The sequence below is a fragment of the Daphnia carinata genome, chromosome 3 (genome assembly GCF_022539665.2).
Source record: "Daphnia carinata strain CSIRO-1 chromosome 3, CSIRO_AGI_Dcar_HiC_V3, whole genome shotgun sequence".
In the NCBI taxonomy this organism is placed as follows: Eukaryota; Metazoa; Arthropoda; class Branchiopoda; order Diplostraca; family Daphniidae; genus Daphnia; species Daphnia carinata.
Window position 1 is genome coordinate 11,211,882 of NC_081333.1, and position 26,369 is coordinate 11,238,250.

The following is a 26,369-nucleotide window of genomic DNA, read 5'->3' on the forward strand; positions in this document are numbered from 1 at the left end:
TTCCCCTTCTTCTTTATTATCTATTTCCCTCTTCCTCTTTAATCGTGGTTCTTTTTCTTTATAGATTTCTTCTCGCGGGAATATCTCACGCCCAGATGGAAAGAGCGCAAGAGAGAGATAAGTAACAAAACAAAACAAAATAGACGCTGGTCCAGTCATTCGTGATCCGACAGTCACCGCGGCGGGTGCTCGTGTTTGCGTGCGCGGTAACACAGTCCCGGGACGAGGATGACCATGTGACCATCGGTTTCAAATTGTTTGATTTTTTTCATTTTGCTTCGAAGTTTGAGATCAGTTTTGGAAATACAAAAGTGTTGGGATTTTAAGGTGGACGAATACTCTAGTGACACGTTATCGAATCAAAACAAAAATCAAAACATAATGAATTATCGTGCGATTCTTTCAACAACAATTTTCGTTTTGTTTTCGTATTGCGGCTACTCGAGTGCGGCGGTCATTCCGCCCGAATGGGCTGACGTCCGTGTCAATCCGTGCGCCAAGGTTTCAACATATTTATCTGTTTCATTGAACACTCTTATATATCTATGCATCAAAAAATACTTCTAAGAAAAACAAATGGTTCTTACGAAATATAATTCTACCAGGAAGTCATAGTTTACGTTTTCATGTCTAAAAACAACTTCCGATGACAAAGTTTGATGCTGTTATTTAACACGAATGTTTATCTTGAAATTTTCAAAGGCGTCGTGGCAATACTTGTTCTGGAAATCTGACGGGAAATGTTATCCGATATTCAAGCAAGGCTATCCATGTCCGGCTACGATGGAACTCGTTTTTGACTCTTCAACCAAAGAGGCCAAATGTCAATGTCCGTCTGGTCGGCTATATTGGGAAGAAGATGGTCGCTGCTACGAGCCTTTCACTCCAGGTTTTCAACTCTTCCCTCCATTTTTTTTGTTCTTCTTCTTGTCGAACATCATTTCATTGAAACTGACGTATTCGCGCATATTTTTGTTGTTGTTCAGGTCCGTGTCCCGAAGGCAGTTTCCTCCACCCGGGCCAAGAAGTCCAGTCACGCGGTATGCAGCGACCAGATCCACATCGCCGGACGCTTCATCAAGTGCAGGTCAGTTGGCCAAGTGTCCTTCAATATAAAAGATGCTGGGGGATATTTTACGGGATTGTCCCTGTACACCGCGACAGTGTTTCCTATCTCTACTGATTCCACTGTATATATAACGAAAAGGTTTTCAAGAGGAAAGAGGCAAACCATCGAAAAATCGATCAGACATAAAGTAGGCCGTCTCTTACAATATTCCGTTATACTACTGATACTGTTCTCATTACAGAGTGTCCACGGCGGGTACGGACTCTCTACTATCTTTAAAAAAAAAAAAAAAAAAAAAAAAAAAAAAAAAAAAGTCCGCCGGCTACTCTTTTTTTTTTTTCTTTGTTATTATTTACATTTCCGAACAGTTAACCCACACGTTGATGGTGCGGAAAGTGTAGAACATCTGTCTTGCATTTTCTTTTCTTCATTCTAAAAGTTAGACTATTATGGTCGGTCGTCACCAATGACACTTGTAGTCGACCATTTTCTTCTGTATTTGACCGACTTAACCTCAATTTAACAAGTCGAAAATTGTTTGCGCTCTAACGGGCCATTTCAAACGGCAAGAAAAAAAAAACCAGAGCGGTCCAGCAAAAAGAAGCAGCAGCAGCACTCTGGTCAAGCAAGATAAACCCGTTCGCTCTCGTTTGATAGTCCCCAACAATATATATGTGTTTGCTTCAGGCTAAATTTGATTAGATCTACCGCAAAAGATCTGGGTTAAGAATATAACGTACTACGGTTGTATGTTGATGCTGCTGGATATAGGTAAAATCGCATAACACTACTAATGCACACGTGATTGCGCTTTGATTTACAGGCATGGCTGGGTCAACAATACGAGCCCAGTAAAGTTGAACCACTTGGGTTCGTTCATTGCAAACAACGGGGCTACTGTCCGGCTAATTGGGGGTTTTGGCCCGCAACGGAACTTTGTTACCCATTTGATAGCCAGGGACCTTGCCAGAGCGGCTCTCTCTTTCGCTGGAACGTCGTCAGTCAACAGGCGGAATGCGGGTGTCAGTCGGCAGTTATTTATCAAACGTCCACTAAGAACGATACTTTAGCTGGCAGTTCATGGCGCCCATTTTTTTGGCCGATAAGTGCCACCTGCCACGAGCACCACACCAATGGTATTTCTCATTTTCCCAACATTAAATTCAAACCTAAGGGATTTTCCTGTTGTTTAATGACATAGGTCCATGCAAGCTGGGCGAGGTCTTTGGTTACAATCAGACGGCCCAGACCACACAGTGCTCATGTTCCAAACATCTGCCCAGCTATCACGCCGAATCAGGGCAATGCTTCGAAAAGTACACCCGAGGTCCCTGCAGTGTCGGCATGTGGCTAACTTCTCATCCGCAGGATCTGCCGCAATATTCGATGCCGGCATCTGTCCGGCCGACTCAATCAACTCGTTCGAAGGGCTCGAAAACGCGAAAGTATTCCAACACGCAACCGGTAGCCAACAATCGCCGGAATTCCATCAAACAGAGCCTGTCTTGTTACTGTCTCCCTGGATTTGTCTATAGCGAGGAAGATGATCAATGCTTCCGGGAATATACTCAAGGCCCTTGCAGATCCGGATACTTTTTCATCCGAAGCGATGAGGACGACATTAAATCACCTGGCCTTTGCTGGAAGAATCCGTGTGGCCGACAAGAACTCTACTTGCCGGAATCTCAGCGTTGCTATACCATCCACACACAAGGGTTTGATTCTAAGAAGTTTCTGTTATTATTATTTTGAGTTCCATGGCAGACCATTTAAATTGATTGTTTTATCTTACTTTTTTAAATGAAGGCCATGCTTGGATGGGCAAATTATTTTGGCGGACGATGCCCACGGCATTGGTTACCGAGGTCGGTGCGGATGCTCAACCACTAACCTTCAGCATTATTGGCCGGCTGACGGGAAATGCTACGCTCATGAAACGACGGGACCGTGCGATGGTGATCTACTTTTCAGTCTGCGATCCGGTGATGGATTGACACCTGCTTGTGCCTGTCCAGAGGACTACGTTAATTACAACGGCACAACAAACTGTTACAAACCTTTCAGCCAAGGCCCTTGCCAATGGAATGAGTGGCTAGTGCCCGCAGCCGCCGCATCTGGAGTTGGAACTAATGACGTTGGTTCCATCAACGATAACCGCTTGGATTTAGAACCGTATGTGTGCCAGTGCAAACCTGGCTACGAATATCAGACGGGATCGACTTATTGCCAACCGCCCAGTTTGGAATTGTTGTTTTCGTTGCCAAAAGCCAAAAATGGGCCATCTCGTCGATTTAAACGAGAATGAAACGGTGGAATGTGTATCGGTTAATTCTTTGGACAATTTGCGTAAGGCCGTCAACACAACCCAAGTACGCATCAAGGGAAAAAAAAAAGACTTAAACAAAACAAATTGAATCAATCACCAAGTTTCGAATCTCGTTCCGCTTCTTCGACATTCTGCAATCCGGCACTATAATGTAGGAGGAGGAGGACGAGAGCCTGACGCCTTGCTTCGCATAATTCCGCTTCTTTCTCCAGTTTCTGTTTTTCGTCGCCGGACCAAGGAGTTCCATCGGGTCGATCCAAACGAGCGGCCAACTCGTAACGACGGAGGATTTCCATTTCGGTTGCCGATTCCAGTCTCTGAAGCTAAAAATCGAAATGAAATTAAAAAGACAATGAAAATGTTATTAGTTCGCGATATTTTGAGCTGTGCGTGTGACACGGCCCGCTCGACGACTGAACGGACCATTGAAGAGATTCTGTTTCGGCGCTGGCCACTGTTTAAATGACTGTAAATTTCCTTGCCGGAATCCTTGGCCAGGCGCATTAGCGACTCGTCGTGTTCGCGCGACTGCAACCGGTCGACGGCCGACTCCAATTCCACAAGTTCGTCGACATCCTCTTCCGTAGATAGAAACGGATTCTCTTCCGGATCGACCTGATGAAAGTTGTGTACAAAAACAAAATAAAATTTACCTTTAAATAGTCTACCTTGAGAAACGATCGTTATATATTGTTTAATAAATAATGAGTGGAAACCTTGGGCGTATCTATCGCGATCGGCATGGTGGGAAGAAAGAAATCATCAATACCACACCACTTCCGGTCAGGAAAACGCTTGATACATTTCTTGTGGCAAACCAGTTCGCAATTGCCACACTTGAATGCTTCCCTCAACCAAATCTGTACGTAAAAAAAAAAAAATATAAGATAGAAAACTATAGGCGGTGCAAAGATACCTTCAAGGTGAAATAAAAAGCAAACCTTTTTCCGGCAGAAATCGCACAGGCGGACATTAATAAATTGCGTAAGGACGAAATGGTGCATTGGCATTGAGTCGTTGACCATAATGTCAACAGCAGGTCGGGCCATTTCAACAAGTGGTGATAGCAGATGATGTGCTGTCAGGTGAGTTAAAGGGGAAAGCGGATATGGAATGCCATCAACGATGTCCGAATCCAAGTCAGGCGATGGTAAATCTTCGTCTTTATCCGGACGATAGACAAACGACAACGAAATGTCACCATAGCAGAGACGGGGATCAAAACCCAACTGATGGCTAGACGGACTCTGGCGGCTATTAGTGGAATAGATAAAAGATGGCGAACGGGCCATTAAAAACATTTGTTAATAAATTTTATACCCTAAATTCGCCTTGACATCAGCCGGATACAGCTGATAGGTGGAGATGTGATGACCCTGTGTATTGAGATGACAATCGGCCGCAACTTCCGGGAGGCAAATATTTACGTAGCCAATTGGAACGTCTTTCGACTGCTCTTTAGTTCCAGTAGACCCTTTGCTTTCCACTTGATGAAGCGGTGAATGTTTTTTGAACAAATTGCTCAAATTGGACTTGGCAACGGACGATTTACTCGGGCTAGTCGTTGTCGATGATGAAGGCTTGCCGCTGCTATTCTTGCCGGTCGTCGTTTCGTCGACCGCGGGAACACCCGTCAACCAGATGGATAAGTTAAGGAAGCGGTGCTGGCCAGCTGGCGCTACGTGAAATTTTAAAGTGTCACCCAAATGAATCACCTAACCACATAAGAACACAGCGTGAGCACAACATCAATTTGGCAATAACAATTTGCCATTTCCCTGAACCAATTATCGGTTACTTTCAAAGACCCTTCGCAATTTCAACGGGTTACCTTTTCTAGAGGACGGGTAGCAGTTCGTTTAATATCCAATGCTTGATTGAGTTTATTAATGGATGGCAGATTATTAGTGGGAAGGAAAAGATGTGATCCGGCCTCATCCCATAAAGACGCAGCAAGAGCACTTGCCTGGGATTTTTCGTCGAAGCCATCTAGGAAATGAGAGCATTACTTCTGATATTCGTGGAATTCTCTTGATTAAGTTAATGGATACCGAAAGTCATTGACGGCGTCGTCGTATCGAAGCGCATCTGCAACAAAGAATAATAATAAAGAAAGAGACCCAAAAAAAACTTAGATGTCACACCATCTATTTCTGGCTGATTGATGCGTTACCATGGAACCTCTCCTGCGTGCGAGTAGTCGATCAACTCGCAGAATGACAAAGAGATCACTGGATTTGTGAACAGCTTTGATGACGTCTTCGCCTGAGCGGACGGTAGTCTCATCAACTTGCAAGATAATATCGCCGATCTTGAGCCCTGCTTCTTCAGCCACAGATTCGGATTCTATTTCTAACACTGGCGCTCCATGGTTGGCCGGTTTCCACTCTTTACCAGTTTCTTCTAATGGCGAAGACTCTGGCTGTCAACAAATAAAGAAATTAAGTAATTTGAGGCTGCCATTTTTAATACAGGCAACTGAAGCTAAATGAATTTTTACCGAGGACGATTGTTGTTGAAATTGAATGCCTAAAGACTGATGTAGGCGACGAATCATGCGGATGTCAAGGACTACTCTCCCTTCTGTCTCCGACGGGGAAGCATTGAGCCAGGGACTGCTGTCTGTTGTCACGGAAAACAAAAACAAGTTGCCATGTTAAAATGAAAAAATGTTCCTCGGGAAAAACAAAACAAACATGATCCAATCAAAACGTGCCTAGCGCCATGGTACAGTAAACTCCTTCCCCTTGGAGCAAGGGATTCAGACGGGCTATATCCAATGCAGTGACTTCTAGGGAGCCTCTGCGAATCGGTGAAGTCGTAGGAGGCGGAGGAGTCTGTGAGGAACTTGTGGGAAGGAGGAGCTGGTTCGGATGTGGGAAAAACGGTCGATGACGCATTCGGCTAGATGGTAGGGTGTATTTCCTTTGAATCCATTTATGAATCTGTTTTACAACGCCGGAAATTTCATAAGAAGACGTTACGTGCATGCCACAGATTGATTTATTCCACCACTGGACGTACCTGCGATGAGACTAGGCTTGTTACATGGCTAAAAGATCTTCCTTGAACCCTGGATGTCACATCAACATCCAGCTGTGGTGGCATCGCAAAAGCCACAGACCAGTGCGAATACGGTCTCCGTGAGAAACTTAATCTGACTTGGCCTTTTAGACGAGACACTGCGTCATCCACATAATAATGAATACATATGTTGTGTCCTCTTTTTTATTAAGTACTGCGTACGTGCAATCTATGAACATTAATACCTTTAGCCGAAAGGAAAGCAGATTTGCCGTAGGCCAAGGTTACATCGATCGCTATACCCAGTCCTCCACTATAGTCAATGGTGAGATCGAAATCCACCGACTCCATTTGTTTTCGGTCGTCATCCATACCGACCCTGTGGACACCGATTTGATGAATGGACGGTGCTCTTGACCCCATTTCGATGTCGTAAATCTTTGGATGAAAAAGTACAAGGAGAATGAGAAAAACGTTGTCTTTGTGGCTTTTGAAGAACTCGACGCATACCTTAAGCCCTTTAATGATTTTGCTAACGGCTCCTCTGGTCAGGACTTCCTCCATCTCTTGGTTGATCCGCCGGAGTAGGAAACGTCGGACGGGCCCCTGGGATCGCAATTCGCGGAAGAAGAACTGCACCAGTAAATTGACGGCCAATAATGTTTCATCTTTATTGCAGGAACCGACGGAATCGGCGTTGCTCGTCCGATCGACAAGTGCCTCCAGTTCCGCCAACAGTTCCTGGAATGATTAAATATTGTACAGAATATGTTGTAAGTTGAGCAGTGATCGATCGAGTTATTGAAATGCCATCGAATTTCTCCGTTTGTCAAGCATGTGTTATGCCAATAACAAAATGTAGGTTGATGGACCCATAGCATCAAAACATGTTCTTGTTTGCAGTCACGATATCTCAATATCACGATCTAATTTTGATACGAAAGTCAGCTTTCGAGTTCCACTTACTCTGAAGCATTACAAAAATTAATAATCAACGAGCTTAAACAAAGAAGAAAACTAGGCGCAAGTTCGTTATGTGACAGGACGACGTTACATGTGAAAGTCGAAGAGTGTAACAAAAACACTGCACTACGCTGCAAACGATTAGGTTGTACATAGAACAATGGTACCTCTGGGAGCTCGATGGGATTGTTAGCTTCAATCCGTACTTCGTCATCATCATGGGCAAGTCGATGAGACCGGACTGGTTGAGAAAAAAGGTGCCACTCGACCCACAGAGTTAAAATCGCGCCGAGCAAGATGCAGACGGCGGCCGTCGCGATGAGCCAAATCACCATAATTTCACCGTTCCTGATGGAAAACTCAGAGCACCAGTCGGTAATTAGCACCTCAGGTAACCAAAAAAAAGCAAACAATCAGTCGGGAAGACCAAGTTTGCTTGATGGCATGGCGCACAAAACTTTTGACAGCGCGACTGGAATCGTTGCTGCAACTAGACTAAATTGAGGCCAGCGCCAACCGAGTGCTAGCAGACGACAACACAACGGATTGTGCGTGGCTTCGCATGCGCCGTGACGTCAGTAAACCGTGTCGTAGAAATCGATTCTTCAGCGCACCCTCTTTTTCCTCAGTCAACTTCCTCCCTATCCCCTTCCTCGCTGGTTTCCGTTTCAGGTCGAGGGGGAAGCCCGTGGCTATACCACCAATCAATTCCTATGCACAGTGGTTAATGCATCCACATAGCGGGGACAGCAACATTTGATTTCGAAATTTCGATGGGCAGGCCAAGTGCTTCTAATTTTGTCTGAGTCAATACTGTCCAGGCAACGAAAAGATTCACAGTTTGTTTGGCCAGCAGCAGCAATCGGTGATGGCAGCTGTCGTCGTCACAGTTCGTCGAGATTGGCGCTGCTGGATCGCGAAGGTGATAAACGTACACTGGACAAGCTAATAAACACACATTCGACGCGAAATCAGTCGGTTGAATCTTAATTTAGAACATCAACCTTTCCTACTTGGAATTCAGGGCAACAGACAGCGTCCGATGCGGGTTTGTTTCCCAGAGACTTGTTTGTTTGTGCTATCGCAGACGATCTATGTGGGGATTATAAACGCCTTAGCTCCTTTCTAGGTAAAGCCTACGAAGTACCTCGGCTACGTCCTCACCTGCCATATAAAGAAAGCTGAAAGGTTAATCACAGATGTACTGCATTGAAACACGCAATTTAGAACTTGCAGAAAATTGATTTTGAAATTTGTTGATTATGACTTCGGACGTAGCTTATCAGGTAAGTGTCTGTTGTTTGATGTAGAACGCTTGCTCGACACGTTGGTATCGGAATAGTCGGGGCTACCACGATTAATGTTTCTCAGCATCGCTCAAATACTTTGTAGAGATCAGGAAGGTCGGCAATCTGTAAGATGGTGCCGTCATTTATCCATGTTTTGGGAGGAAGTAATGAAGCTTTTATGGCAGGATAGAGAACATGCTCCACCGTCCACTTCCAGTCTTTATCTGAACCAACGTTGAGGACCTAGAGTGTGTTGACGAAAACCTTTTGTTAAGAAAACGGCTTGAGGCTGCAATAACCTATAGAAAATCTTACTTTATGGTCGTTGGGTTTTCGGTAGAATCGAGCCATGACTCGACAGATGGTATCAAAGCAATCTTTTTCCACGTTCCACTCAACATCAGACGCCAGTCGCAAAACAAAAGATGGAAATTGAGTAAGGTCCGGAATATAATCCACTACATCAAAACGCAAATTTAGTGGCGACATGCTAGAACGGTGAATAACTGCTAAAACTGTTACCCAGAAGTAATGGTATGGCAACAAGGTGTCGTTTTTCGTTAATTTGCAGGCTAAAATAATCATCTAGCATCTCCGATTTGGAAAACAAAAGCTGACTCGCCAGATTCGCCAGGTGGTCCTTCGGTCCGTCATCTGGATGCCATGCATTCTCTTCCTGGTCCAACGCCATTAGGGCAAGATTGTACAACGGAGGAGGATCCTACAAGAATAAAATAACAAAAAATAATTTCACTCAATGAGGAACAATATTGTCGCATCTATATATAGCGTTTGCTACCGATAGACAAATAACACCGCAATTGCCAAATTCATCAAGAAATCTCTGATAAAAGAATTCCTCTGCAACTCTTTCCATGTGAAATATGTAGAGACGCGTTCCATATTGAATGAGGCAATGCTTCTCACTCACGCAACCGACGAATATTGAATCTTTAAAAGTATCACGCAACACTTGATCGGTATTTTTCTTTACATCTTCACGCAACTGGGTGAGACTGGTAAGTTCAAACTGGCGTCTTTCGACGATTCCCTGTGCAGCTGCATGCAAAAGAAAAATACACAAGACATTACTATACGTAACGCTACATGGAAAAGAATTATTACTTGAGCCGCGATGTCTCATTGTACTATCGCTGCAATCTGGAACTCCTTGAATTTCTCTTTCAGCTTCCGAAGGTATACGTTTTTCAGTTTCTTTCTGCTGGAAACCTGCGGCGACAGGCTCCTCAAAGGACTCCATAGAAGTTTGATTGATAAAATTACATTCACTTGATGACGACAATGGCATCGACTCCATGGTTGTTGACAGAAATTTATCGATTTTCTGATCACGGCTGTCGGTTCTAACAAGTTGCTTGTCGTAAACTTTGGCACCGGCAACTTTACTATGCTGTTTGTCAAGGAAACTAATCGGCGGAATGACAGTCTGTCGGCACGAAAGGCTGAAAATGAATAATCCAACGCGTTTTGTTTATAATGAAATAATAGCTATTGTTTACCTGTACAGCAAAACTTCTCGACGTACTAGCAGCTTTCAGCAACATATCTGCTGACGACTGAATCTTATGTATTATGGCATCTTCGTTCAGGAAATGCACCTCGTGCTTGGTGGGATGAACATTAACGTCGACGCAATTGGGAGCAATTTCTATGCTCAAATAAACGAAAGGGTGTTTTCCTTTAGCGAGATAAGTTGCATAGACGCTATCCAGTGCTCTCTTTACAAAAAAAATAAATAAATGAATAAAAAAAGGCAAGTAAAATAATAATAATTGACATTAAAGTACAACCAGACTTATACATAACGAGAAAATTCTTAGTTCACCTTCAGCGGCGTAGATTCCACAAGGCGGTGGTTTATGAATAACAGTATGGTGAATTTCGTTCCGGAATAGTCAACATTGGATATCAGGCCGTTTACTTGGGTTATTTGAAACAAAATTGTTACTTATGCCATTACATTCTCCCCAATCAAACAGGGTTACCTTTAACTTTAAGACTTGGGTCTTCTACTTGAAGTTTAATTAAATCTTTAGCCACAGCATGTCCGTAGAGAATTCTGATGTTATCTTCTTGTGTTGAATTTGGAGATGTCCTCACATCTGACCCATTATCATTTAACTTCTTTAGGCTGAATCCAACTGAAGCATTGTGCACAGCAAATCGAGTGACAACTTCTATAATTCTGTTATGCTCCTCTGAAGGAGATCTCAGAGAATTCTTTCGAGTAGGAACATTATAAAAAAGGTCTTCTACCACTATTTGAGTACCCTGTATGAAAAAATTCTACCTGTAGTGTCGGCATCAGTAGGTTGGTAACACAGAAATTACCTGTGTTCCTGCACACGGTTTGGGTGCTCCAACAAGCTTTCCATCATGATAGGAACATTTGTAAGCACATTGCATTTCACTGGTTTTGGTTATGATTGTCAAATGGGCAACATGTGAGATAGACGCCAATGCTTCCCCTCGAAACCCAAAAGTACCAATGGCATTCAGGTCTTCAAATTTTTGCAGTTTACTAGTAGTGAAACGTTCGCATACAATCGCAAAATCTTCCTTATTGATTCCACTTCCATTATCTTGAATCTTCAATAGTTTCAGACCACCGTCTTTCACGGTCACTTGAATCGATGTAGAACCCGCATCCAAACAATTCTCCAACATTTCCTTGAGGGCATTTGCAGGTCGTTGAATAATTTCTCCAGCCGCAATTCGATTGACAACAGTCTCATCTAATTTTAAGATATTCTTGGGCCTTTTGTTTGATTTTTCCATTTTTAAGCGGGAACAGAGTGTTAATTCAGTCAAACCCTGATCAAACCACAAAACAGGTTTTTGTATTTTTTTTTTCAAGCAAGCTATTGCGCTGTTGCCGGCTAAGCTTTACGCGCTAGCAATAACAAGATCCGGCAACGCAAGCAAACCTGATGATTACCCTTAGGCTATGTCAAAGGCTGACAAAGTTGAATGCCCTGATAAATTTGTAAAAACAATTATTTAAAATTATATTGTACCATGAATTCCGCTAGCAATTTTCGCTAGCAGAGCCGAGTGAATTACAGTTCTTGTGGGCTTTTGCGACATCATAGAAAATTCTGACCTATTATCATGAGTGAGACCAACAAAAAGATGCAGCTAGAGCTGCTCATGGAAAAGCTAAGGCACAAAACAAGCCACCTAAATTTAACAGATAGCGCCAAAACTTTTCGAATGACAATATTGGTAATCAGAAGTTTAATGCATACTATGCTTAAGATTTGTTAATCATTCTGGGTTACAGGAAAAACGCTATAACAATGATACAGTGGAAAAATTACAGTACCAAAAATGTCTCGATCTGTTGCAAACCAACATGAAAGTCACCTCATTGCAGTCAATGCTTGAAAGGCTGGAAAGCATATCTAGACAAGCAGGGTAAAAGACCACCTTCAAGACTTATATATAGCCTTGTAAATGCATGTATCCATGTTCTAAACATGCTTATCTTTCATGCAGGTTAAAATTTACAGCTGATGGTTCAGGCCGAGCATTTTTCATTTCTTCAGATATGTTCTATCTTGAAGTAATTGTTGAACAAGGTGGCTCGGTTTGTGAAGTACATATTCAACATGAAGGGAAAAGTGAGCCCCAAACATGTAATGAAATTGCTGTCTGTCTGAACTCTGGAAATTTTTCAAAATTTACCAACCACCTTCAGGTAAGAAGAATGGCAACCAATCCTGTTACTTGTTTTACTCTTCCCCAGTACCTTTAACTTCATTTATTTAAAGAAGTTCTTTCTTTTTTACAAACAATAACAAAAAATGTCCAATACTTTCAGGGCTTGTGTGCCATTTATCAAGTGAGTGCAGATAAGAAGCTGAAAGCCAAAGCTTTTGCTGCTTTAAGTGCGCTAGAATTAGACCTGGGTTCAATGTCAAAACTTCAAGTTTACAGGCAAGACATTGCCACACTTGTTCACAAATCACCCCTTGGCATTGTAATGCAAAGAGTAGGAGGATTGCCACTCACCCTTACCTACTTTCTTTCTCCCTACGACCTCGTGAATGTGCAATCTCCAACACTCACCATGACACTGGACAAAATCCTCGAGAAAAATGCTGGACTTTCTTGCACGATTGGAATTGACAGCGCTAACAATTATCAGCTACCGGTAAGGTCACAAAGCTGTGTCTCATTGACCTGTTAACTATACTTTGCTGTTTATTCAGATTTCACCACTGTTCTCTGTCACCCGAAACTCAGACGGGGAAAGCGTGCCTGCGTTCTCACCTCTTAACGCTGTTAATAGTGCATCCTTACCGGCAACTTTTGTTCTACGTATGCGTGACCCATTAGTACTGTGTTTTTCATTTGCCCAGCAAATAAAGGTAATAATTATATTGTTTCAATTTTCTTCTCCGTTTAAAATTCCTTCACTTTAATTTTGCAGTCTATTACTGGAATGGAAGTAGGAAACTGGGATCAACCTGAATATTTATTTTGGTCTTTGATCAAAACGGTATCAAAAGGTCTCATAGAATCCTCTGGAATTGAAGACGGGATCTGTCGGGCGCTTCATGTGACTTTACCTGATCAGCAGCATAGCTATTTTATCACTGAAAGCGAAGATACTGCGTTGAAGTGTTGCTCTGTTAGCTCCATTCCATTTAGGTAGATATACTAGTTTCCTTTTAAGCTCCACATCCTAATTCACGAATTTGCGTTTTCGTTTAGTCATCCGTCACATGTACCGCAAATTCTTGCCATTCTCAGAAGACAAGGGCTGCTAAACGCGCTGCTTTCGTCGTGCATTCGCCCCAAAAGTCAATCGGACTCGGATGCTGCATTGACTTTTGAAATCAATTCAATTGCTCTTGACCACATGTCTGTAACATTTGAACATCCGCTTTTAGAGCAGATGTGCTCCGTGGAAATTGATTTAGGCATGGATCCTACTTGTATACGATGCAGTCTGTTTGGAGCTGAGGATGAGAGGACATCAAGCGACGAATATGCTACGCGAGTGTTACAGCGGTGCTTATCCATTCCAGTTACAATGCGAGCTATTTTGCGTCAGGTAGATTTACATATTATTCAACTGGTAATTGTGCTCAAATGCATTTTTCTTTGAAATTTAGATGCAGTCTCCGTCTTCACGGTGGGCAAATGGACCTGGAGACCCTCAAGGATCATTTGAACGACGTTTTCAGACGCACATCAACGGGGATTCAGATTCCCACACCGGATCCAATGGGCAGTATGGCAACCCATCGTTTACAGGCGGAAGCGGTGGCGGAGGATTCGATGGTGGCCATTCACCCAGAACCCACAACATTGGAAATAGCGACGTCATGATGCATCAGTCGATGTCAAACCCTCATGCATCAACTCCAAAAGAAACCGAGAACGAGTCTTTCAATGGAGAAATGGAGCAGCCAGGGGAAGTAGTCTCTCTTGCCGAAGATGGTACATCAGCGAACCGAAGTAACTGACTCGAAAACACCAGTCCTCCGCTAATTTTAATTTTAATTTTATTGGTTGTCAGTCATTTGTTTACTATAAAGTCGCGAATTAAAGTTATCTCAGTAAACAACTGTATCCCTTTCGTTAATTTTGAACCCGTCTTTTCCTTCAGGTAAAGGTCAGTTTCTTCCGGCGTCCGAAGCGAGATCTTCTACTTCTACACTAGGGAATGCTGATCTTACAAAATATAGGTGTGCAAGTAACAGATTATATACCACCTTCATGATTCACCAAATTATTTGTGTGGTCTCATTATATAGTGTCAACTCTCATTCATCGGATTCAATACTGGGCATTACTTTGAACAATTCCTCGACGCAGTTCAACCCGGTTCGTAGACTCAACAACGATGTATCTTTGAAATCTGAGACGGTGGACATGGAGGTCAGCGTACTGGAACCTACGACAGAGAATAACCAAAGTGTTACAGAAGATGCTGATTCCCTGTCGTCGAACGATGCAGTTGCATCTCTATTGAACGTCTCAAAGAATAGAGAGTCACCATCTCCGAAAAACAAATCTGCTTACCCGTCTGTCAGCATCACACCCGTAACTTCCTTACACACGAGTTCGCTCGCTACCGCTTATCCAAACATTAACTTGGAACGACGGCCCGGAATTGAGATCATTCCTTTCAGCAAAGATCAGTCCTCGAGTATCCCAAGCTCGCTGACCATCACTCCGGTAGGGGGTAAACCGGCCAAGGATAAGAGCAAGTACAAGGATTTCCGCTTGAAAGAGAGTCTCAGCGCTCCTGATTCCGACACGAAGGAGAGGGATCGCGAAAAGGAACGAGAAAGGAAAGAAAGGAAACGCCGACGAGAAGGAGAAAAATCGCCTTCAAGTGGCAGTGGGGGAAAACCAACAAAGATGATGAGCCTAAGTGCTACCCTAATGGGGCCACCCGGAGCTCTATTGAAATTGGATTCCAGTCCGAAACTAAGCCATAAAAATAATAGCAGTGGAAGTAACAGCGGATCTACACCACCCGCAAATACCAACCAGAGCCCTCTAACTTCCCCTTCAAAATCCAGCAGCAAAAGTTCGACGCCATCCAGCAGCCCTAAACACCCTAGTTCTGGCGGTAAGCCATCAATGTCAGCTCTGTCAATGTCGGCTCTGAAATGTAAGTAGTTTAGATGATATTTCTTTAATATGATGAATTTATGGCAATATAAATATGACATGTTTTTAAAGCTGCTGCATCCTTATTCACAGGTTCAACATCGCCGTCTTCAAAATCAAAGAAGAGCAAAGACAGAGATCGCGAAAGAAGTGACAAGGACCGAGACAGAGACAAGGATCGAGAACGAGATCGCGACAAAGACCGAGATCGGGACAGAGAAAGAGACAAAGATCGATCGAGAGATCGCGAAAAAAAATCGCGTACACCGACTCCAACATCCAATCACCATAGTCGTGGCCCACCTTTGCTCAAGACCAAGTCGCTTGATTTCGCCTTAGCCGTTGAAGACAAATCGGAAGAAACCAAAGAGGACAACAGTTTCGATTCCATTCTAGCCCTGGCTACGGCTAACAGGTACTAACTTGTGATGCCTTCTGATAAACGAAGGGATATAAATGTCGTCTATCTCTTAGCGAAATGTTGCCATCTCAACTGGATTTGCAAAGCTCTATTCATGCGGTCACCCAGGAGCTTCTATCCTTCTCACCTCCAACCCTGTCCGGTAAGTGTACGTTTGAACTGTTTCTTCATTACAAAATCATCATTTCGTGTTGTCTTGTAAATTAGATTCTGAAAATGGCAAGGTTAGTGGTAGCACTGGGTTGCCAGCGGACGGTTCGATGTCGTGTCCGTCTTCGGGCAATCCTAACAAATCACCTTTACGATCAAGAAAAAGTTCGCTATCGGCCGTCATAGATAAGCTTCGGTTGCAACATAATCCAGAATCGGACGTTTTTCAGAACAGCGGTAAGGCACTACCTGCATAAAAACTTGCATTTTATTCGTTTTTTTTTCTTACTTATTTCATATTTTCAATGATAATTAGGGCCCAAGTATAGTGCTGATCCAGCATCGAGGATGGAACAATCAGAGGTTAGTTATAATCGCATGGAAATCCAACTTCATGTGATGCATTTAACCCGTGAAATTTAACAACGAGCAGGGTCGTTCCAGCTTCATGGATGAGTTAATGGAAGAAAGTGATTCATCTGCCAGTCCAAAGACTAACGATGTCGAGGACAATATGCATTTCAATAGGATCCATTCGGGTAGCAATTCTCCAAATGATCCATTTTCTCAGGGTAAATAGCCTTAAGTAATTGAAACGATCAATTTTAATTTAGAAAAAAAAAATGTCCTATTAAAATTGTAGAAGACAGTGGCATTAACGAGACGACTGACGCACATGAAGGGGAATTTAACGGAGATTCTTTGCCTGACAAGGAGTTCGTTAAACCGTTCCCGCCTCCTTCCTCTCGCGGAACATACGGTATTCGACAACACGGGTACCTGTCGAATTCGGAGGCTGATCTGAATCCTAACTCGCCATCCGTATCTGTACACATTGTAAATGTTCCTTCTCCTCTAGCTTTACAGCAAACGAGGTAAAGACAATGTAAATGCTTGAGGTCGATTGGTCTTGTCTTCCTTTTCGCACTTTGGTGTGTTTGAAACATCAGAGTAATTTGAGCGATCTTCTTCATGTAGATCTCCTTTAGCCAATCAACTTGCTCTTGTTACGGCCGCTAGCGGCGGACCATCACCAGCGTCGAGTACCTCTCAAAGCTCGCCGTGCATGATTGATGACGACCTAATGGATGAAGCCCTAGTCGGCCTTGGGAAATGATCAATGCCAACACTTGTCTCGAGTTGGAAAATAAACTCAAGTACATCAAACGTCTGTCTTCTCCTTCATTAAACCAGATTTTCCTACTGAGCGTAGCAAACGTATTTCACTGTTTTAGACATGTTAAAAAGAAACCCGTTCCAGGCACAATCAACATATTCAAATGGGGCGTGAATCAGTTGCAAAGCGATCGGGAGTGATGTTCCTTTGAAGAAGATGTTCTTTTATTAACAGAGCAAAAGACATGGTCTTTGTGAATCGCCTTCTTTTTTCTTGTTCCACGACTTTACAGCCCGAGTTGACGTCGGTAACAGCGAGGTAAATATATACTGCCAAGGGACGAATGCTAGATTCGCAGTGTTCATGAATAATAAAAAAGTAGAAGCCATTAATAATAACAGCTGACTCGGATGCACTCATACAGAAAAAAAGTTAGGTTTGTTTCGAAGTATTCATCTTTTTTTTTCCTTCTTCTGAGTTCATGACTCTTTCCGTAAATTCAAAATGATCCTGTAGGTAAAACAAATAAAGGAAAACTTTGCCAGCTACTGCGAAGGAAACGGCATGGCTGAGTACATCAAACTTTTAATCGATACGTTTAGAAAATACGCTGTTTATGTTGTCAAACTAATGACATGGTGCTCGCACTCGTTACCACATATGTCTGTTAGAAGATCAACGGGTTAAGCCAAGAACATAGATGCACATTCGTGCCGAGGAACTTGATTCCTTTGGACACCGTGTTATTGTAAATAATCGTTCTGTTGCTGTTGCGATGGATCTACGAGAAAAAATGGCGCTTGGTTCTCCGAGTTAGTGGGATTCGGGAGTAAGAAAGAAACTGGAGCGTATTCAGGAAAGTGGATGCGTACACAACTTTTATGTCCAACGCCTCTCTCTCTTCGATCGATGAGTTTGTTGCCTTGAAAGCATCGCAGCTGCATTGAACCATATCGTATATGCCGTTCACCAGTTCTGGACACATTTGTGATTTTTTTTTTACTGGGACTACCTTCCAGCAAATTACGAAAACGAAAGGCAGCAGGTGATTAACGAAATATAGCTCCACTAAGTAACCGTTTTTCTAAACTTATGGCAGGATGTGACAGAAGTATTACTTCGTTTTCATAAAACTTGCTAAATTAGTTGTCAAGCCATGTATAATCCAACCTGCACAAGTGCACATGTGTTCCAAGTTCCAACGCTGAAATTACTTTTTTTTTTTATGAAAATGGTTAGATCAGAGCACCTACCAATCGTGGCCGCAAGGTTTGCGGCTATCTCGGAGAACTGCAATGTACTTTTTGTGTAGCAAGTTCAATTAGTTACTAGGTGACATCCAATTGCAATGCTTGCTTGCCTACTGCTTAGAGATAACATGCTGCTGTTTACTGAACTGGGAGATAAGGCTAAAAAGTTTCCAATCTTTTAATAACGATTTATGAACGTTTTTCAGTTCACCTTCACGATAAAGTATTTTTAGTTTGCTACATTTGAATTTCAAGTAATAACTTAAATGATTTAAACTTTACATTATAATAAACTAAAAATTTTTGCACACTTGATTGCACACACGCTGTAAAAATTGGCATTGCTGTTTCGTTAGTCAACGTTTACATTTGCAAACGTCAGTCATTTTTATTTCAGTGTGAGGCCCGTTGTCGGTAAAACGGAACGTGAGGAAGCAATCCATCAATCCAGCTCAGTTTCTGTTACGCATTGTAGGTGTCCCTGGTTTCCTCCTTTCGCGTGTTGCAAAAACACGAACATGGATGTTAGACAGCCTTTAGTTTTAGCTGCCGGAGTTGGAGTGGGCCTTCTTACTGCCGCGGCTGCCTACAAACTTTACATGACATCTTTGCAGATGAAGAATTCCAAGCAATTAGTTAAGGGGTGGAAGGCGTGTGGCGTAGTAAGTCAAATCCACATTTTCCCCATCAAATCATGTCAAGGAATACAAGTGAAGGAGGCTGATGCTTGTGAAATGGGCCTCGTCAATGGAGAACTGCAGGACAAGTATATCAAAATAACTTTCAAGTATTTGTATGGTAAAAACAGTGTTACAATGTGATCACAGGTCATTTTTGGTTGTCAACGAAAACAACAATTTTTTGCATGCTCGGATTCATCCAACAATGCTCTTGATTAAGGTGTCCATCAGTGGAAACAAAGTAGAATTGACAGCACCCAGCACAGAACCAATTACATTTCCAATTCTTCCTCAATCAGGAACAAAAGTCAAAGTTAGGTTTGTATGTAGTTTTTCCTAATAAGTATTGATGGTAATAATATTGTTTTTCAATAAAATACAAACAAAACTGTTGTGCACCATAGGGTTTGGGGAGATGAAGTAGCTGCTTTTGATTGTGGTGATCAGGCAGCTCATTGGTTATCACAATACATTTTCCAAAAAGATTCCGGTGCGAGACTGGTTCATTTACCGTACAGTCACGTGTCTCCTCGCCCTCTGAAACCCAAATCATGGCTTCCCTGGATGAGGAAAACAGACGGGGTAAATAATGATACACCTATACATTTAAGTTAACTAATCAAACAGATATGTGAGTGTTGATTGATTTTATTACTCATTGCAACATAGGCGGTGTTTTCCGATTTGACTCCATTCCACCTACTATCCACCGAGTCCGTTCAAGATTTGAATTCTCGGCTATCGGACGGGAAAGAAGTCTCAACACTTAACTTCCGCCCAACCATCACCATCAGCGGATGCCAGCCTTACGAGGAAGATGAATGGAGATTTATACGTATTGGCGAGAAAGCTGTATTCCGCTACGTCAAGGGTTGTGATCGGTAAACGTCCATTCCCGTAACAAAAAACCTGCCATATGACTTATCTTTGTTGATTTATTTATAGATGTCTATTAACTACGATTGATCCAGCAACTGGAATCAAAGACCCTGAACAAGAACCGTTACGAACTTTACGAAAGTATGTATAGCCAGTGCTACGTTCTTTTGTTACCACTTCAATATGTTTGTTTGCCTGCGCAATCTTATCTTTTGCCTTTGTTTTTCTTCCCTCTTGTTTCATTCTCTCCCGTGTTTCTTTCTCTATACCATCCAATGTAGATATCGTCTGGCGGAGGATCCCGAGTTGCGTAGGGGCATCGGTGAGGCCCCCCTCTTGGGAATCAATTTATCTCTGGACCAACCGGGCCGGATCCGTGTAAGTGATGTTGTCTACGTCGGCCAACTGTAAGTTACAATGCCATCGAAGCATTCCGCAGCTGCTCCACTCCTTGGATTGGTTTTTCGCTTTTCAATCTTTATGCGTTGAAATTGGTTGCAGTTACATGTTATCTAGTTCTGTATTCAAAGTTTAGCAAGCTGATTATATTTTAAATACTGGTTGGCAAACTTGTTACTTAAGTTTGTAAACTTTTATTGTGGCGATTTAAGTTTGAGAATAGCAAAAGAATCTACGATATAATGGAAACTGTTTGTTCATTTATTTGCAAAGACGTAAGCGAATTAGAGACACACAATCAGGAATGCAAACAAATAAAGACAGCCAGGTTGGATGCGACAAATAAAGAAATCTAATTGTAAATAGTCTGAAATGTCAAGAAGGAAAAACAGATTAGTGGAGATGCAGGGCGAGCTTATGCATCGCCTCGGCTTTCAGATAAATGGAGGGCGAGAGGGGTCAGGTTTTTAAATAGTGTTTAGCCGCTTTAATATCATAAATTAATTGCCAGCACGTGTGCAGCCAGAAGACTGTTTTTTTTTTCATTGGGAAATGCGTGAAATCGGCAATCCTATTCATTCCGGATGGAAGGATTGCCGCAAAATTAAAATTACGTTGGCCGTCCTGTCGGATCTTCTGTACTGCTGATTACGTACTAACACAAACAGGCAAAAAACCACTAGAAAAATGCAGGTTGCGGTGAAAATAAATAAAAGCCTGTATACACAGCAGTAAGTTATGACGTGAGTTATATCGTGGCCGTTTCTTTATAGCTTAAGAAGCAGAGTACAACGTAAATCCTCTGTATTTCACAGTTTACGCTCCTATTTTTGAAGAAAGGCGTCCCTCGACGTGCATTTTGTTATGCGCACTACACTAAACCTGGACAACGTTTTACGACGTTACTCAATGATATGGAATTCCTAGCATTTAATCTAGTCTCATTTTATTTTAAGTTTAAACACGCTAATGAATTCCAAATGATAGGAGAATGTGACCTTGCTTTCTAATTCGTTTAGGTTCTTCATGAAACTCCGAATTGCTGAGCCATTATACCTTATTAAATAGACCTTTTGTTATTAATGAATTCTTTAGGTTATGAGAATATGTACTATAATAGAGATATCATTGTATAAGCCCTTCTTCTTTTGTCTATACAACGATTGCACAAAAGAAAGCGGCCGTGATTCTAAGTAAGTTGTTATATAGTTCATCGTAGATTATGGTGAATATGTTGAGAAAAGGATTGTTACATCGCATTAATCTCTGACGTGGCTAGCCTTAAACTTTGCCCGAATTCTACGAACGTATTATATGCAACCCTAATTAAAAGATTGACTAAAGTATTCTCTTGCAGTGCGAACTACATTTTGTGCCCTGTCTTACCATTTCTAACGAGAAGCAATGTTTGAACGCTACAGCGGCTCCGCATTATAAACAAATTTCGCTTATTGCTTACGGGTAAAAGAGCCTCTTTTCTTTTTTGCCCATTTTATTTCATAAATTGCTTTTAGAATAAAGCCACTTTAACTATCGATTTTTTGTTGTTGCTCTCTCAGCCGTTTAAAGATCACAGCCCTGTTTGTTGTACGTGTTTACGATAAACACAATCGCAAATCATATAGCCGTTGAAAAAGTTGGGACTTTGGACGATGAAATGGAGAACATCTGGCTATCCGTAAGAATCCCAGAGCTGTTGTGTGTAAAAATAGGCACAGGTAATTTCCCTGAAAGCTCATAAATTTTTCCTCTATACTCTCACCGACGTTTTCAATGGCTTTGTGACGATAGGTTAGCGCTTCACTTTGTTGAAGCTTTTCTTTTCCTGTTTTATCTTTTGTATTTTAAAGTTGTTGATGAAACAACTCACGGAAGAATCACACACACACGATGTTAACGACCCTCGTTTTGCGCATCCACTCGCCGGAGTTTCTTCCGAATACTTTGGCAGTCAGAATAAACTGTGTGTTCACGAGGTCACGAAGCGCGAAATCGTGAAATAATTGTCTTTGCGTGCTGATGATTGGGTAAGAGATACGAAAGCTTCCCCTTTGACCCTTTTTAAATTATCGTTCCTTGGATGTTACGTATCCGCTGCGCTTCAAATACCCATGACTTCATCAAACAACATGATTCACATTTTTAAAAAATAAAGTAATCTTTAAAAAATATTAAAGATCATACTTAATTTCTCATTCCACGCCCTAACAAATGTGTGGGTTAGAGAAGGAGTGTATGACTCATTTAGGGAAATGAAGAGTTCGGTGAGGATTGTCAGTTGGCACCATAAAATAGACTCTATAAATCTATTGTAGTGCATCTGAATTGTCTCGATGGGCGTAGTTGGGAGAAAAACGGAGGAGGCAAAGAATTGGGGGAACGACCTAGTTGCATCAATCTGGTTATCTCCCTCTATATAAAAGCATAAAGTGGTGGCTGATGGGGTAGTCGATGTCGTGCTGTCTCTGACACGGCGTCATGGGAAACAAACTCGGTCAATTTCAATTTGAGGCAAAAACCCTAGTGACATTCTGTGTAAAAAGGCGGGAGGTGGTATAGGGGGGGAACGATTGTCACGGGGCCACTCCCATTTTTTGGTGGGGTAATTGTACGAGAAACAAGTCAAAAAGACTTTTAGTCTGCGTGTGGCATCCCAGCCCACCCCACTAAACGTGGGTGGTATTGAAGCTGTTGGGAAACGGTTCACGCTTCAAACAAAAGACAAGAGAGACTGCAGTCGTGTGCTTATAAATTTCATTGTTGTTTGGGGTTGGCTCTCGGTGGGATTCGTAGATGTTGTGCGTCTACCAAATGTACAGTATCAATAAGTTATTTCATCTATTCCAGCAAGAGAGTCTTTTCTCCATGCGTTTGTTGGCAACTACGGAACCAGCACTCAGAAGCCAAAAAAAAAAAGAAGCAAAAACAGATCAAAGGGAGAAACTTGTATAGCACACAACAAACACAAACATCGATTGGCACCGACAACAGCCGGTGCAAAGAAAAAGGGGCTGCTCTTACATTCCTTCCGGAAGCCCTACACCCTCCCAACACAAAAAAATGTCTATATATAAAAGGATATCTAAAAAAAGAGACTCTCCGTTGGGTTGGCAAAGAGAAAAAAAAACGCAATTGAATTTCTCTTATACGCGTATGTAACTGGTGTACACTGATGTAAAACAGACGTTTCTTATATTGCTATTCGAAAAATATGTCGCAAATGTTTTACGATTGTCTAGCACAGCAACATTCTTTGCAATTTCTCGAATTGCAACGACGAAATGCTTTCCCCTTTTCATTTGAAACGTAGAAGCACAGCGAAAAAAAAAACACGATCGATCAGTGAAAAAAAAAAAAAAGAAATATCGTTGCACTATTAAAGTTCCTCTTTCCTGTTGGCGGGTTGTTTGTTTCTGTTGGCCAGGTCCGTCTCGAGAGACTGCCGCATGGCCATCGAGGAAAGGGCCATCCGTTTTTTTCAAGATCCAGTTCTCTGCCCCCCTTTTTTTTGGATGGGCCATTTTGGCTTCGCTGTCACAGGTGAAAAAGAACACAACATCTAAGCAACTCTTGTCAAGTGGTGGGTGCTTATAGTTGTGCGTGTGGCGGTATTGGGCCCTCGATCCGCGAGCCACGAAGAGGAGCATCTGGAAGCAAATGGCGCAATGTCTATATAAACGCAACCGCCATAGAATAAGGCGGTCAATGGTGAAACGTCTCTTTAAGTGTGTCGTTGTATGAACCATAGACAACTACTTAGCAGACTCTTTAGGTAAACACGAAGTCTGCTACGTGTAACGATGAGTGGATTGTTTTCTTCTAAAGGTATTAACTCCCACATGTTTTTTTTGGGAGGTTCCAGCCGGAGGAATCATAACCTTTACTTAAATGCGAATGACTTGTCGAATTTGTTTTTCTAGTCATTGAGTGCAATGGGAAGAAAAGGAAATTAAAGAGAACCGAGAAAGAGAGACGAGTTTCTCTGCAATTCTCGGAGGATTGGCGAGTTTCGGACGGAATCGAGTTAAGTTTCGCATCTTGCGCGTACACGTTTGGCATCCTCTCATTTTCGCTGTTGGTACATATCCCGCGTGTAATAACAGGATCCTTTTACTCGTATATATTTGTCCGTTTTCCCTTCCAGATCAGTAAATTGCTAAATGTAGTTACAGCAATAACATCAATCGAAGCATTTTTGTTGATACGGGATAAAGATTGAGAGCAAACGGGAGTCGCTTTTCTTGTCGGCCATATCCATCACTTGCTGCTTGTCGTCGTTTTCTATAGTAGACAAGTGGCGGAAATCAGATCGATCATCTGACGTCCATCGATATACAATCCTGATCCATGAAAACCATAAAAAAACAAGTTCTTAAATAGAAAAGATTGTGCTAATGCGCTCCTTCTCACGGATTCAACGAGAGAAAACGATCGTTATCGATGCATTCATGAATTTTATCAGCATTTCATTCGTTAGTGCCATATCGATTTAATAACAAGGTGTCTATACGCACATCATCATCAATAAGCCTTTGCTGGTATACTAGGCTCTCAGTTTTCAATTTCTCAGTTCTTCTTCTAGATTGCATAATTCGTATATAGCGAAAGAAGAAAGGAGAATCATTGAAGCCCTCATCGTCTCATTCAGGGCTTCGCAGCATCTCAAGTTTCGTCTTGATGGTAATGTAATCCGATTACCCACGGCTGCACATCTAGCGCTCTTTCGACTTGCTGCTTAAGAACGGGCGTCGGTGCTGCTGACGTTAGCTGATTAAACCTCGTTCGTAAGAACTCTTAAACTATTAAGTCACTATATGCTGCCCTTTTTGCAATTGTTATGTATTACCAATTGACCTTTTTTGTTATAAGGTTGGCAGGGATCATCACATCGAGTTTAATTGCATCTCTGGTTGCGTTGAATTTACTTATGAAATCATCAGCAGCATTAAAAAAAACGATCCTGCAATGGTTGTTAAATAAATTCAGCAAACTGTTGTGATAAGAACCTGGCCAATTTCCCATATCGATTTTTAGTCCTAGTTCTGCTATTTATTTAGCCAAGAAAAACGATTTTGCTAAATGCAGCTCGGTGTATACTGGCCGAGTGCGTCTAATGGACGAAGCCAACCGTCAATCACGTTACACCACTGCACCTTCTATCCAAGGATCACTTAGTTTCTTATATTCACTATGAATTAGTGCCTGATCACGCTCAAAGAACGAATCACGCAAAAAAATATCAAGAAAACAAAACAGAAGCTTCATTCATTCCAACGACAATCTTTTCCGTTTGTTTTGCGTATTTATTTATTCCTCGGGCTCTCTGTATATAATCCGGATTTGTTGATGCAAGGCGAGCCGGCGCTTTTCCTCAATGACATGCAAACGCAAAAGGAAAAAATTGGGTCAAAATTGTTTACGGGGTACACGCACGTGTTTCGTCCGCGAAGGGAGTGTGTAAAAGAACTGCATGTGTGCATATGGATTGAGAAGTAAATATTTATTGAACGACACCAAACAGTGGAGAGACAAGAACGTATTTACATTCTATTCATATATTGAAACAGAGATCTCCCTTTTTTCTTAACAGTTCTTGTATCTGTGAGAAAGGCAAATAAAAATGACGAGTTCAAAAAGCGGGCCGCTTTGCGCTCTAAAAGTCCGGACAATAGGACGCATGAGGATCGCTTGAGTAATTGATTTTATGCACGCAGTGTGTTACATAACGCATAATTGACAATCAGCGAGAGCGTCGTGTCACAACGGCCGTGCAATTTTTCTCAATTTCAATTTTTAGGATTGACATCGCTGGAATTTATTTGCACATGAACGCAAGAGGATTCGCGTTCTTTCAGTCACTGCCTATTTGAGATATGCAAAGTGACGTGTAGGACACGTCTCAGTCGTTCTACTCAAAGAGTTGTTTCTTTGTTGGATCGTAACGTTGCCGTCACATTTTTCACTTTCGCAGTTGATTATTGATTTCCGCTGCGTGATCTCATTTCTTGCCAGCGAGTTTAAGAAGCTTCAGGCAAGATTTCCAGATTCCAACATCCTTCATGTATAAGAGACTGGATCAAAAGCGAACAGTAAAAGTTATGCTTACGAACCCCCACAAAAAATAAGAAAGGGTGTATCAAAAGTGGTA

General features: G+C 42.1%; 5 protein-coding genes across 12 annotated transcripts in view; 3 read left to right on the top strand and 2 right to left on the bottom strand.

Moving 5' to 3' along the window:
* The window catches only part of LOC130697588 (mitochondrial amidoxime-reducing component 1-like), a 28,067-nt gene extending 7,701 nt beyond the window's left edge, over positions 1-20,366 (top strand). The window contains exons 2-7 of one of the 2 annotated variants that reach the window (XM_057520511.2): positions 18,695-19,029; positions 19,091-19,261; positions 19,348-19,525; positions 19,613-19,824; positions 19,889-19,963; positions 20,104-20,366. In XM_057520511.2, the coding sequence (XP_057376494.1) occupies positions 18,782-19,029; positions 19,091-19,261; positions 19,348-19,525; positions 19,613-19,824; positions 19,889-19,963; positions 20,104-20,233 (1,014 nt within the window). In that variant the 5' untranslated portion in view covers positions 18,695-18,781 and the 3' untranslated portion in view covers positions 20,234-20,366. Of the gene's footprint in view, positions 1-18,622; positions 19,030-19,090; positions 19,262-19,347; positions 19,526-19,612; positions 19,825-19,888; positions 19,964-20,103 lie in introns of those variants that run through there. The other variant, XM_057520510.2, reaches the window with a different exon arrangement.
* LOC130697578 (uncharacterized) lies at positions 173-4,114 on the top strand. The gene is made up of 6 exons (XM_057520499.2): positions 173-501; positions 703-889; positions 987-1,087; positions 1,893-2,205; positions 2,271-2,784; positions 2,876-4,114. Exons 1-6 carry the CDS (start codon positions 382-384, stop codon positions 3,372-3,374), a joined length of 1,734 nt encoding a protein of 577 aa, XP_057376482.1. The 5' UTR covers positions 173-381; the 3' UTR covers positions 3,375-4,114.
* On the bottom strand, positions 3,375-8,535 carry LOC130697570 (PDZ domain-containing protein 8-like). 5 transcript variants are annotated; one of them, XM_059494748.1, is made up of 15 exons: positions 8,396-8,535; positions 7,550-8,318; positions 6,930-7,160; positions 6,665-6,857; positions 6,420-6,577; positions 6,108-6,340; positions 5,896-6,013; positions 5,569-5,817; positions 5,447-5,483; positions 5,227-5,384; positions 4,716-5,110; positions 4,337-4,649; positions 4,112-4,255; positions 3,878-4,010; positions 3,375-3,718 (listed from the first exon to the last, which is right to left on the bottom strand). In XM_059494748.1, the coding sequence occupies exons 2-15, from the start codon at positions 7,715-7,717 to the stop codon at positions 3,540-3,542; spliced, it is 2,709 nt and encodes a 902-aa protein (XP_059350731.1). In that variant the 5' UTR covers positions 7,718-8,318; positions 8,396-8,535; the 3' UTR covers positions 3,375-3,539. The 5 variants fall into 5 exon arrangements, with proteins under 5 accessions (XP_059350731.1, XP_057376466.1, XP_059350729.1 ...); XM_057520483.2 differs by having other exon boundaries at positions 3,819-4,010; positions 5,896-6,017; positions 6,112-6,340; positions 8,396-8,534; XM_059494746.1 differs by having other exon boundaries at positions 3,819-4,010; positions 8,396-8,533.
* Positions 8,623-11,504, bottom strand: LOC130697575 (DNA mismatch repair protein Mlh1-like). The gene is made up of 9 exons (XM_057520494.2): positions 11,024-11,504; positions 10,678-10,963; positions 10,518-10,612; positions 10,192-10,410; positions 9,797-10,118; positions 9,471-9,730; positions 9,194-9,392; positions 8,987-9,129; positions 8,623-8,914 (listed from the first exon to the last, which is right to left on the bottom strand). The coding sequence occupies exons 1-9, from the start codon at positions 11,468-11,470 to the stop codon at positions 8,750-8,752; spliced, it is 2,136 nt and encodes a 711-aa protein (XP_057376477.1). The 5' UTR covers positions 11,471-11,504; the 3' UTR covers positions 8,623-8,749.
* On the top strand, positions 11,626-17,063 carry LOC130697566 (mediator of RNA polymerase II transcription subunit 1-like). Of its 3 annotated transcripts, none has more exons than XM_059494789.1 (17): positions 11,626-11,917; positions 11,976-12,109; positions 12,191-12,392; positions 12,516-12,848; positions 12,907-13,065; positions 13,128-13,348; positions 13,412-13,754; positions 13,816-14,161; positions 14,313-14,391; positions 14,461-15,326; positions 15,398-15,740; positions 15,800-15,888; positions 15,954-16,133; positions 16,213-16,259; positions 16,327-16,468; positions 16,540-16,771; positions 16,875-17,063. In XM_059494789.1, the coding sequence occupies exons 1-17, from the start codon at positions 11,804-11,806 to the stop codon at positions 17,011-17,013; spliced, it is 3,969 nt and encodes a 1,322-aa protein (XP_059350772.1). In that variant the 5' UTR covers positions 11,626-11,803; the 3' UTR covers positions 17,014-17,063. The 3 variants fall into 3 exon arrangements, with proteins under 3 accessions (XP_059350772.1, XP_057376460.1, XP_059350773.1); XM_057520477.1 differs by having other exon boundaries at positions 16,330-16,468; XM_059494790.1 differs by having other exon boundaries at positions 15,419-15,740.
* Positions 20,367-26,369: the final 6,003 nt, after the last annotated feature.